A 12,815-nucleotide genomic window follows, 5' to 3' on the forward strand; every position below is an offset into this window, starting at 1 on the left:
ACAAGGGATTTTTAAAGGACAGAATTCAAATAAAATTCTGCCTTATGTTTCTCTTAGACACTGTGGTGAGGATATTCCTGAAAATACTAGTGGTTTTCCTAGCAGCAAGAAAACAAGGAAAGTGGAATAGGGGGCAAGATTTAGATATAAGCTATTTGGCATGTTGATTAATTTACCTAAAACTGTATAAGCACATGATCCAGACTTCTGAACTCTCAGGTTGCCAACATTCATTTTTAAGACACATGACTTTATTTAAAAGAAGGAAATGCTGCACATTATTGGTACTGTATATGTGAGTTTCACTTTAAAGTGTAACAGACCATTTTTAAGAACTTAAATGCAAACTCTAATTTCTTCAAGATAAAACAAGTGGAAATATAACTTTTCATAATACTTTTCAGGATGTGTCTTATGTAGAACTTATGAGATCTCAATGTACAAGGATTTTTGACAAATAAAATTAGAGATGAATCACAAAGTTCTCAGCTTTTAAAGACAAATCTTCTTCCATGCTATCAAACTTTGAAAATATGCACGGCTGCAATTTAACACACAGATTACACTTCAGAAAGGCAGTACTTTTATTTTCCCGTGAAGGCAGCCATATTTTACAAAGCCTAAAAGACCTAATAAACACACGCCAAATGATTGCTTTGAAAAGGATTTGTGGATTTTTTCCTGATACTTTAAATATTAAAGCTTTCCCCACAACCACATGTTCCTTTGATATTTGGGTTATTGAAAACAAATTCACTGGACACTTTGTCTTCTATATAATCCATTTCAGTTCCTAGAAGGGTCAGCTGTGCTTTCTTCTCAATGAACACTCTAACACCTTGAGGAAAAGAAGGGAAAAATAATGAGATTTTGGTTTTTCATCGTTTAGTTTGTTTTCAGCATGTCAAATATAGCTGGATTGTAATTTCCATTTTCAAACTGGCCTGGCTTTTAAGTGTTGAAGCTTGACCACATCTTGCAAATGATACATTCCTCATCCTCCTGCTACAATTTATGCAATCTCTTTTTAACAGAATTAACTTGCTTCAGGTTCCCTTAACTTCGTTTTGTAGATCCACTGTTTGAATGCCCTGTCCCTCTGCAAATAAAATGCTTTCATAATTCAAAAAAAGTGGACTATGTAGTCACAGTCTGGACCTGCGTCTTACATTAGGAATGCACATTTTTTATTTATTTAAGGTGTTTTCATATAAAAATTGTATTTTTCAGTGTATGAACCTTGAGCCTAAAAGAACTTGGATATGATCTTCATATAATATAGGACCTATTCATAAATGAGCCCCGTCAATTATTGAGCTTTTAGCAGCTGTTGACAGAACAGTTCATTTTAGAGAATAAACACTATGTTTATTTGAAGGAAAGAGTTAGCTTATCAATGTAGTGGACTATAATTCCCTTTTACTTTATAAACTCCTATTAACTTTAAGAAAAGCTTGCTACCTATCATTAAATAGAGCTAAGATTAAAATTAACAGTAATATTTTAAAAGAGTAGAAAAAGGATTTGCAAATATTTTGGAGCTGTGACTATTCAAAAGCACACTTACCATCCTGTACTACCTCTTCATCTGAGTCCCCTTTTGATTTTGTATATTCTAGTGTGTAAGAAAGTCCATTACAACCTCTTGTACGAACACCAACTTTAACTCCTACCTAAAATGGAAATGTTAACACTTAAAAATTCTTTCCTTATGAAGAAAAAAAATGTTATGTATGACTGGTTATCAAAAGATTTTTTTAAAAAATGCATACATTTATTGCCAGCTCTAACATTTAAGTAGTAAGAGCCAATCACTTAAAATTTAACGCAGGGGTAAAGTACCTCTGATTTTCCATATGGACATCTACCATAACTCTATATTACTATCTACTGTTGGATGAGAGTGATGGGAGATGTATGCCATCTTAAAGTCTCATGAATTCCCACATCATTTAATGTTTTCAAAGAAACCTACATTTCTTACATTCTCTGGTCTAAAACCAGAAAAACAATAAGTCCCACCAATCTCAGTGACACTTATTTCTAAGCAGATGTGCTGTAAGCCCCACTGAAAGTAACTGCACAAATTTAACATCACTAAAATATCATTCATTTTAATGGTATTAAGCATAAGTAAAATTTGGAAGACTATGGCTATTGACTCCAACTGTGTAAACAGAAGCCAAAAAGCAACAGATAGAAATGGCTTAATGTAAATAAACTGTATAACAAATATCTGCATTATGGAGCTAGCTCTTAGCCAAAGAAAACTGTATATTAAATTACAGTGCTAAATTTGCTAACTTGACACTCAAGAAGTTTATCAAATTTCATTGTATGTTATGAGGCACACAGAAAAAAAAACACTAATCTAATCAATATGAGTACAATTGGCCCTCCATTTTTGCTGGGGATCCGTTCCAGACCTCCCCGTGAAAACGGAGGCTCATGCATATTCAAGCCTCATAGGATTGTATGGGGCACGCCCCCATGCAGGCGCATCATTGGAAATAGCAGAGGTCACTCCTCCGCAGATATCTGAGGGTGCGGATCCCAGATCCGCGAGTTAGGAGGGACGACTGTATTGCCTTTTCACACAGTTGAAAATGCAGCTGCTAGATTAGCATTTTTCCAAGTTTAAAACACAGATTTCACATGAACTTGTCAATGGGAAAATGCAACTCTTGTTTTCTAAAGTATTATAGTACACATCTCATATATGCTTCATAGAGTAGCTGCAGTATTATATCAATCAACAGCACACCGAAAGCTACTATTATATAGATGAATAATATTAAGGATACCCTCCACATCTACTTACATGATCAGGTTTGTCTTTAAGTAGTTGCTTTATCTTATTCACAGCAGATGGGGTCTGAAAGATATTTTCATCATTAGTAATTTTGCATTGGATGAATATTAACTATCAAACCTATTTTATCTTCATGTCATCTCTAAACCTATTTTATCCTCAGTGCAAGTTTCTATACACCACAAGCAAGGGCTTCTATTAATAATACAAGAACACAACATAAAGATAATTTAATTTCTCGTGGTTTTAAAGATCAGAAATGAGCTCAGCAGAGCTGCTGCTTCTTCTTCTTTTAAAATCAGATTAACAATGGCTCAGTTTTCACATCTTGGTCCAGTTCCAAAATTCAGCTCTCACATGACTCATGGCTTCAAATGTTGTCCTTGAATCTCCACCATACACGTGCCCGGCTTTTCCAATGCCTCCCCCATTTTATTAAACTGATGGCTGCAGTTATAGAAACAGCAGTGAAAAGGTCTCAATCCTCCATTCCTAGCACCCTAAACATTGCAACTTCCTTGGCACCTATGTCCAAGACTTTCATCTATCTAGCTTCCTGCCACTGCAGTATACAAGAAAGACAGGAAGAGAGCACATCAGTTTAGATTATAATCTGAGCTCAACTAAAAATAATTTTGGTAAACAACACATTCTTTGTACTGAAGATAAGCATTTAAAGCAAGAGTAATTTGTATTCCAGACTAAGCAAACATTAATTTTGTAACTGAATATGAGATTATAATTATTCAGGTCAACAAAGTTCACAATTCAAGGTGACTTTCAGACATGAATTTCTAGGAAAAAGAAACACCAAGACATCACACAGAATTCATTTACTGAGAGAGGCACAACCTATTAACTGGCCAATTTCAGAAAGATTTAAGAAAGGAAAAGTAACTATATGATCAGTTTAGATATACTGAAGGCACAAACCTTTACTGGCAAATTTCCATTGGTGTCAAGTACCCTCTATGAGTCCAGCCTCCTTTTAAAGCCATCCAAGTTGGTATTCATCACTACACCTTGCAGTAGTGTCACAGTTTAAATAGGTGTTGTGTAAATTAATACTTCCTTTTATCTTTAGATGACTCATTTCCAATATAATGAAATAGAAAATCTCTATCTACTTTCTCCAAGCCATGCATAATTTTATACACTTCTTCCATGCCTCCCCTTATTAACTTTCTTCATTAAAAAAGCCCCAACGTTTTAACTTTTCCTCATAGGGCAGCTAGCCCATCTCCTTGATCACTGTGGTTACCCTCTCCTGCATCTTTTGCACCTCACAAAATCCTTTGTAAAGTGTAGTAACCACTATAATCTATGGCTTTGCTATCGGCTTGTTTAGCTTTAAAAAACAACAACAATACAGTAAATACTCAAAAGGCACATCTAAAGAGTTACATCTAGATCTATCCATGCATTCTTCCTTTCCTTATGCATGTTGTGATGTTCAAATGCAGAGAACTTAAGAGGTGGAAATTGTGTAGCTCTTCACAATGTTGATGGTTTTAAAAGCCACTACTTGGACTACTGATGAAGTCAAGATAATTCTAACTCCTGAGAGAGGACAGTGCAGACATACACAGCTTCTGCATGACAATATATTAACAACAACAACAATCCAAAAAACAAACCTTGATTTTGCCATTGTATATAAGGGACACCATTTTACTACAGCATTGTATATAATAGGATTTGAGCAGCCACAGATTTTGATATCCATGGGAATCCTGAAACCAAACTCCAACTGACACCAAGGGCCCGCTGTACTCCTCCAAAGAGAGAATTTGCTGGGTCTTCTCTTATTGCAATTACTTTCAAGCTGGTGTAGCTTTCAGTTGATCAAGGTTGAACAAAAAAAGTGATGGTATAATTAGACTATTATTGTTGTTATTTTATTTATATACCACATATTTTCCAGAACTGGGATTTAAGGCCACTTACAAAAATTATAAGAGATATAGACCGAAAATAGGTCAAAACATACATTGATAAATAAAGTATATGTAGAATCAAAAACAATTTAAAGTTTATTCATTAAAAAGACAAGAAATAAAAACAGTACAGCACGGTATTAAAAACCTTTTCCTTATAAGCAATTGCTTCCTAAAAGCAGTTGAGACAAGTGGGGTGGGAGGGAGACTGTATGCATGCACCTGGCTTTTTTTTTGGGGGGGGGGGGGGTTACATTTTTTTTAAAAAAGCAACTACATCTCGATCAACATTATGAGCTCCCCCACAGTACTGCTCATGGGTATGGTTCATGCCCTTCTATCTGCAACTAATATTAAATAGTGCTGCAAAGAGGATGGTGTTGCTAGAGCCCTCTTCTTATGCTGCAGCCTGTGTATTCAATCAATGACAATGAAGCAGGATTGCTTACTCTGTGCATACACATGGCATGGAGCTTTTAGAAAGGCAACTGACAAAGTGATGTTAACAGAGGAATAAATGCATCAACTAGAACCATTATTCCAAACTTTCTGCTGGGCAGAATTTGAGAACACATTCAATAAAATGTATAACACAAAACTTTTGCTTCTGTATCTTCTCACAGAAATATAGACAAGCATTTTTTTTTGCAGTACATCAGCGTAACTTCATGAATGGATATAATAACAGTCAAATTTTTATTCCTCTGAAGTTGTGATTAACTTTTTTTCAGATGGCTATAACTCTCTTTTATGTTCTGTCCAGATACTCAATCAATATATGCACAGAGAGAAAGAGAAAGAAGAAACAATGGCAGACAGATATATTTGTGTTGGTCCTACTCTCCATTCTTTGCACTTCTGTGGGGACGAGTATATTTGTATTTCAGGGCACTTTTAAAAGCAAATAGCCCACCCATTGGTCTTAGATAAAGGCATAGTGCTGTACAACACAATTTCAAAGTAACATAGCCGTAATAGTTATTATCTTGTTCTCTTTTATAACTGCAGATACCAAAATGCATAGTATGACCAAACTACTGTGACCAGTCTTATTCCATTTCAGAGGTGTAAGTCAAATCACATCTTATACAACAATATTACTCCACAAAAATAAAACTTATACAGGTTCTCTAATGTGCATTTTTTCATGTTTTGCAAGATTTCCTTTCTGACTAAAGGTCTTCCCACATTCCATGCACATAAATGGTCTTTCTCCAGTGTGGGTTCTCTCATGTATCATAAGGTTTCCCTTCTGAATATAGCTTTTCCCACATTGGGAACACTTGTAAGGCTTTTCTCCAGTGTGAACTCTTTCATGATTTTTAAAATTCCCTTTATGATCAAAAACTTTCCCACACTCTGCACATTCATATGCTTTCTTTCCTGACTTAAATCTTCCACGTACTCCAAAACCTGAGCGCCAACCAAAATGGCTTCCAGAGAAGTGAATTCTTTGGTATGCTCTGGATCCCCTCTGATCAAATCTCCATTTCACATTGGGAAGGGCTCTGTCCACCCTTTTCTCCAGGCTAGCTACATGCTCACTTTCTGATTCCTGCTGACTCCCACACCTTAGTCTTGCCTCATTACTCTGCAAAACATTGCTTCCTCTCAGCAGGGTTTCTCTTGATTCCATTTGATCGGGATTCCCTTGCTGAATATTGTTTTCCTTGTTCTCAAGGACCTGCTTCACTCCCAATGAGCTCCCTTCGTCATCTTGCTCCTCCTTGCAGAGATGCCTTTTCCAGGCATCTGGGGGCTGATCTTGGCCTATCTCTAAAGATTCTTCATCTGTCAGCAACTCCAAAGCCTGTGATACCGGAAACTGCTCCTCCAGCCTCATGGCTTCCTTCTGCTTAACCAGGAAATCCTCAGCTAGAAGTACAGCCTGGGCACAGGTCTCTGGGCCATGCTCCCTGACCCAGCTCTGCATCTCCTGGGGTAGGACAGTCAGGAACTGCTCCAGGATCAGCACCTCCAGAATCTGCTCCTTTGTGTGTCGCTCCACTTTCAGCCACTGATAGCAAAGCTCCCGGAGTTGACTATAAACACCTCTTGGCCCCTCTGTTTCCTGATAGCAGAACTCTCTGAAGTGCTGCCGCTGCCTCTCCCTGGCGTTGGCCTCCCCTTGCAAGATGGCTGATTTCACTTTCTGGTAGTCTCCCCTGTCTTGGGCACTGAGGCTGCTGAAGGCCTCTTCAGCCTCTCCACTGAGGGCTGGCAGGAGGAGGGGGACCCATTTGTCCTGAGGCCACCGGCATGCTGATGCAACTTGCTCGAAGGAGGCCAGGAAACCTTTAGCGTCATCCCACGGTGTGGGCTCCTCAGACATATGCACACTCTCCCATCCTGAATGAGGGGCCTGCAGCGTCCTCAGGAACTCCTGCCATTGGGCTTCCCAGCGTTCCTGGAGCCCCTCTTCTGGTTCACGTTTAACCTGCCGTGGAGATGCCACAGTTTGTAATTCTTCCAGTCCCTTCTACAAGTGCGGCTTTTGTTCCCTCCAATGTCCTATGCTCATATCTGTACATGCAAAGGGTCTATATAAACAACTGGGAATCCTGGTGCAACTAGGATTCTCAGTTGCCCATATAACTGAACCCATGTGGAACCTGCTCTAACCTTCCATTGAGCCATATGGAGGCAAGACCCCATTCTCTATTCATGCACTGATTTAACACAGTAAAAGAATATGTGACACAGCTTTAAACCTAAGAAATAATCTACAGTACTTATCTACTGCACAACGTTTGGGACAAGCTGAACCATTTGCAGTGCTTTGTAAATGTAAGCAACGTAAGAAACATACATACTACTGAGATTCGCATGTCTTAGAAAGTCTACACATATTTCAATAAAATAGTTTTCAAGCAAAGTTTCATGTAGGTCTGAACTTTTAAATTACATTCAATGTGTTTTGCTGATTTTTTTTTCACAGTTAAGCCTCTCAGTTCAAATACTTTTGGCCATCAGGAAAAGAAAATAGTTATATAACATATAAAGTTAAAAAGCACATGTTTTAGTTTTGTTTACCAAATGAAGTAAACACAATGAATCAGATCCCAAACTATTTAGCTTTTGGGGAATTTTGTGACATTTCCTCTCCTCGTCATCTCTGAAAACCCACAGCATTTAAGAATAAGAACTCTATAGTCCTATTGGGGGTTCCCAATCCGAAGCATAGACCCTGCTTCACTGTAATTCGTGGAGGTGACTGGGGTCAGGGCCAGCAACCGTGGGCCCATTGTGGGGTGCTGCTCCCTGGTGTGAACCTGCTCACCTCCATGGGTCCATTGAAGGCACAGACTGGAACATAAGGGAAGGACTTGATGTAGAAGTCTGAATACCAGGTTACTACTACTTGCTCTGGCCCAGGACAAATCCCTTCCCTATGTTTTCCATGCGTATCGTTACAGGAATTCAAGTGACTAGGCGCAGACAGCAAATCTCTGGGTGCATCTACACCGTTTGACGCCACTTTAAGTGTATGGAATCCTGGGATTTTTAGCCCTCTGTGAAAGAGAGCCATATTTCCAGTGTAGATGCGCCCTCTGTTCTTGTTGGTTAACAATGGTCCAAAACACACTGCAGGAATAATCCAGTTTGAGACCGCTTTCACTGCCTTGGCTGAATGCTAAGGAATTCTGGGAACTGTAGTTTTGTGAGACATTGAGCCTTCTCTGTCAGAGAGCTCTAGTGTGCCACAATAAAATGTAACTAAATTTTGCCCTGAAAGACCTAGAGAGAGTACTCTGCTAGGCCTTTGCAGCTCCTCCAGAGCAGTTCTATGGCCAGTGTCTGTGGGACATTGACCACAGAGTCGCCCTGGAGGACCTAGGGATTCCTAGAGAGGCGTCCTTCTCTCAGGTGAAAACAGGGTGTTCTTGTTATTTGCGCTTTTCCCACATTCAGGGGGCCTTGTGGAGGGACAAGTGTATATGAAAATCTTAGCCAGTAACTGGAGGTACGCTGTTATCTTGGCTGTAAAGTACAGTATCCTTAAGCTGTGCCCCAACGAACGACCATTCCCAGAATGCCACAGCATGGAGCCTGGGCAGTCAAAGTGGGGTGAACCTGGATTGTTTCTGCAGTGCGGCTGCAGCCCAAGAGGAGCACGGCGCTGCCTGTGTGTCTGCTGCAACTTAGGAGAAGCCTCCCCTGGGGAACCCTGGCTGCTGCTTGCGAGAAGGAAGGGCTGAGGGACTGTAGTTCAAAATGGGGGGAATGGCAGGAGGCCCCTGAGCCCAGTCCCCCTTCGACAGGACTGCGCATGCGCAAGGCGCTTGTTTACCAACCGGTAGAGCACCAAGAAGCCCCGCCCCAACAGAAAGAGAGAGAGAGAGAGAGAGAGAGCAGCGCCCATACTGACCAGCGTCAGGGCGGCCCTGGTGGCCTGGATCTTCCTCTTGCTGACGGCGCGGACGGTGGCCCTCACCATCGACGAAGCCATGGCTCCGACTCCCCGCCCCCTCCTTCTCCTTCTCCCTCTCAGCCCCGTCCTTTGTCGTCGTCGCCCATGGACACGGAGGACGAAAGCACGCAGAACGCGACGCCGCGGCGCGCTGCTTACGTCACGGAAGGGGCGACGACGGAGGCCCTGCTCACGCTCTCCTATTGGGTGATATTGGGACGTACGAAGCCCCGCCCGTCGCCGTTGCAGACGCTTTTGGGATTTGTTGTCGTGTTTGTTTTGACACAGCCCCGAGCCAATCAGCGAGAAGGAAATGGAGAGAGGGGTGGGGATAATCCCAGGTTGGTTTCACTAGACCAGAGGGAAGGCGGGAGGAGCGGCTTGAGGGATTTTGGTCCTCCGCGGCCTCGGTATTTTTTTTTTTTGGAAACCAACGGTTACCGCCTCAGTGCGAAGGAGGACAAGGCCCACAAAATGGAGGACGTAGAATCCTAATTGGAAGAGACCCCAAGCGCCTTCCAGTCCAACTCCATTCTGCCATGCAGGAACTCTCAATCAAAGCATCCCCTGTGACAGATGGCCATCCAGCCTCTGCTTAAAGACTTCCAAGGAAGGAGACTCCACTACACTCCGAGGAAGGAGTGTGTTCCACTGCCCTTACTGTCAGGAAGTTCCTCCTAATGTTGACCTGGAATCTATTTCCCTGGAGCTTGCATCTATTGTTCCAGGTCCTAGTCTCTGGAGCAGCAGAAAACAAGCTTGCTCCCTCCTCAATATGACATCCCTTCAAATATTTAAACAGGGCTATTATATCACAAAGACGACATACAGCCAAGCGCTAAAGTCAGAATCGCCCAGGCCCTTGTATTCCCAATTGCCATGTACGGATGTGAGAGGTAGACAGTGAAGGAAGCAGATAGAAAGAAAATCAAATCTTTTCAAATGTGATGGTGGACAACAGGACTTGGGATACATGGACAGCCAAGAAAACAAAACAAAGTTTCTTGAACAGATCAGACCAGGGCTCTCCTTGGAAGCTGAGGCGCGTTCTAGACACACGCAAAGTACGTACTAGGTATGTGCTAGGGTTAGGAAAGGGCGTCCCTTCTGGACGCCCTAACCCTAGTACATTCCTGGTACGTACAAAATGGTGGCACTCTATACACATGGGCATCGCCATTGGGATGTCACGACCGCGCCACCTCCAAACGGAGTGGAGTGGAAGTGATGTCCTCGTGCTGTGCGAGGGTACCTGGGGCGCCCTTTCCACAGCGCTAGAAGGAGCTCCGAAACAGAGCTTCCAGCTTTGCATTGCTGGGCGCTGCCTTTAGACAGCTGCGCCAGCAACACAAAGCAGAAAGGGCCCGAGTGGCTCCTTTGTTTGTCCCCGCCGCCCTCAGGGACACCCCTTTCCAGGCCGCGTGGAAGAGGCCTTTTGCCGCTTCCCCACAGCCTGGAAAGCGGCGGATCAGGGCCTCAGAGGCTGCTGCTGTGGCAGCTGATGCCCCGATACAGTGAGAAAAGGGGTGGGAACAGGCCGCCCCAAAGGGGTGGTCTGTGAACCACCTAAGATGGTCTAGTTGAGGCTATTGTACTTTGGCCACATAGTGGGAAGGCATGGATCAGTATAATGCTTGGAAAGTTAGAGGGGTAGAAGAGAGGAAGACCACAAACCAGATTGACAGGCTTAGTCAGGGGGTTCTGGGCAGGGGCTTGTAGGGTCTGGGCAAGAAAGTGGAAGTTGGGGATCTTTGGAGATGTCTCATCCACAGGGTCACCATGAGTTGGAACTGACTTGAGTCAGTTAACAACAAATCATCGTATCACCTCTTCACCACCTCTCCTCCAGACCAAATAAAAGGTATCCCTGCTTCTTAGTCCTGTTCAAAGTAGAGGAAGCTTTGAAATTCCTCCTGGACAGAAGGCTGAAATGTAGGACATGGCTGGCAAAAGGAGGATGTGTCTTCTCATCCTGCTTGCCCTTCTTAGGGGCCTTGTTGAAATAAAGGGGAGGTTAGGGCTGTATGCATCATGTGGCACACTTGGCTTAATCCAAAGCTCTCTCTCTCAGGATCAGGCCCAAGGTTATCAGTGAACGTGATCAGATAAGCCCCAGGATGTGCAATGAAAATCTTAGCCAGTCCTGAAAGTATGCTGTTAGCCTGACCTGTAAAATATCCTGAAGATGTTGCTGCGTGCCCTCAAGCCATTTCTGACTTGGGGTAACCCTACCATGGACTTTTCTTGACAGCATTCGTTCCTCTGAGGCTGAGTGTGACTTGCCCAGAGTTACCCAGGGGCTTTCTTTGGCTGAGCAGAGATTTGAACCCTGAGGCCCTAATCCAGCACTCAAGTCACTACACCATCCCTGCTCTGTAATACCCTTAATATAATGATAAAAACACATCTAATTTTCTCCATATGGTTCTCCACTTCTGTGGTCCATTTACATAACACAAAGAAAAAAGTAGAAATTTAATTTTTTCCCACTTGGTTGTTTTATTTCAATGTCATAAATAACAGTGGCTTTTTTTGGTCTTTTTTTTCCTGTATACTTTTCATGGAATGGGTCTACTGTACCATCTCCAGGAAATCCTGACATTAAGCCTCCATGAAAGTACAAAAGTAACTCCTTCACCAGCACATAGATAATCATTTTTATCCTTTCAAAAAAGCAGATGGATATTTTAACTGCCAAATACATCTTTTGATTCCTTAGAGGAACTTTGCTTTAGTGTCGTAGACAATGGGGAAAAGAATCATAGCAGCAGCAGCAAATGGAACTGGCTTTTCCATTTCTCTGTACACAAGCACAGCAGCATTTCAATTATATAAAATAGCAGAAGGGAAGAATTCGCTCAATGGCACTGCTTTTCCAGAGAGTTTATCTAGAACTTCACTAAATGTCCATGTTTTAGCGTCCCACAAATTAAAATATTTGCAAATACGGCAGTAGCAGTCCAGACATATCAAACACTTTTCACACAAGGAATCAGGAAAATGTTCATCAATTAATAAATACCACTTTTATCCTTCAAAAATATTTTGAAGGTGACACTATATTTGGCTTGCACACCATTTAAGTGCAATCAATCATTCAGACTGAATGTAGAAACACTTAGAAGTGGTTTGGGTTATGGACATCCCTGATCTACATGTTTGATGTAGTAAACACAAACATTATGGTTTTCTATTAAAATGCCCAATATAGCAAGAGCAGGGATTCATGATATGAAGAAACATTAAAATCCATTGCTTTTTCAACTGTAGCAATTTAATTAAAATAAGTTTTTCTTTAAACTTATGATGAAGAGTGTGCTGCTGTTTTGTGAACCCAGAGGCTGTAAAGAAAATAAACATTTCTTAAGGAAATGGACGGCCTGTATTGCATCTTAAAAGATTGCTTCAGTTTTTCATGAATCTTGATGGGGCCTCTTCTGTGAAGCTTTTACCTGAGTCATATATTTACTGGTAAGGCTGCCTGTGGTAAGGGAAGAAAAGGTCACAAATAAATATGTAAATAAAACTAGAAGAAGAAATAAACATAACCCCAATGAACATATGTATTTTTTTAAAAAAAAATACATTATAATAATGGAATCCATTCTGCAGCCCTGAGGAAAAATGCAGCTCTAGTGAAGATTGACTTCAATCT

The 12,815-nt window shown here is 41.5% G+C and overlaps 3 protein-coding genes across 8 annotated transcripts in view; all 3 read right to left on the reverse strand.

Moving 5' to 3' along the window:
* Positions 1–229: 229 nt before the first annotated feature.
* On the reverse strand, positions 230–9,302 carry ISCA1 (iron-sulfur cluster assembly 1). Its single transcript, XM_089494523.1, has 4 exons — positions 9,119–9,302; positions 2,822–2,875; positions 1,568–1,673; positions 230–838 (listed from the first exon to the last, which is right to left on the reverse strand). Exons 1-4 carry the CDS (start codon positions 9,197–9,199, stop codon positions 690–692), a joined length of 390 nt encoding a protein of 129 aa, XP_089350649.1. The 5' UTR covers positions 9,200–9,302; the 3' UTR covers positions 230–689.
* On the reverse strand, positions 2,884–8,035 carry LOC149286036 (zinc finger and SCAN domain-containing protein 21-like). Its single transcript, XM_089494525.1, has 2 exons — positions 8,030–8,035; positions 2,884–7,228 (listed from the first exon to the last, which is right to left on the reverse strand). The coding sequence occupies exons 1-2, from the start codon at positions 8,033–8,035 to the stop codon at positions 5,867–5,869; spliced, it is 1,368 nt and encodes a 455-aa protein (XP_089350651.1). The 3' UTR covers positions 2,884–5,866.
* A 2,343-nt stretch (positions 9,303–11,645) lies between the features above and the next one.
* Positions 11,646–12,815, reverse strand: part of TUT7 (terminal uridylyl transferase 7) — a 49,790-nt gene continuing 48,620 nt past the window's right edge. For all 6 annotated transcript variants that reach the window (XM_089494580.1, XM_089494582.1, XM_089494581.1 and 3 more), the window contains one exon: positions 11,646–12,641. In XM_089494580.1, the coding sequence (XP_089350706.1) occupies positions 12,574–12,641 (68 nt within the window). In that variant the 3' untranslated portion in view covers positions 11,646–12,573. The remainder of the gene's footprint in view (positions 12,642–12,815) is intronic.

The sequence above is a fragment of the Sceloporus occidentalis genome, unplaced genomic scaffold, assembly GCF_023333645.1.
Source record: "Sceloporus occidentalis isolate IW3139 unplaced genomic scaffold, rSceOcc1.0.p SCAF_73, whole genome shotgun sequence".
Lineage (NCBI taxonomy): Eukaryota > Metazoa > Chordata > Lepidosauria > Squamata > Phrynosomatidae > Sceloporus > Sceloporus occidentalis.

Excerpts from the sequence above, each read along its gene's own strand:
- ISCA1 (XM_089494523.1), bottom strand. The coding sequence starts at position 9,199 with ATGGCTTCGTCGATGGTGAGGGCCACCGTCCGCGCCGTCAGCAAGAGG. Across the intron at positions 2,876-9,118 it reads CCAGGGCCGCCCTGACGCTG|ACCCCATCTGCTGTGAATAA; the intron begins GTCAGTATGGGC and ends AATATCTTTCAG. Across the intron at positions 1,674-2,821 it reads TTAAAGACAAACCTGATCAT|GTAGGAGTTAAAGTTGGTGT; the intron begins GTAAGTAGATGT and ends TTTCCATTTTAG.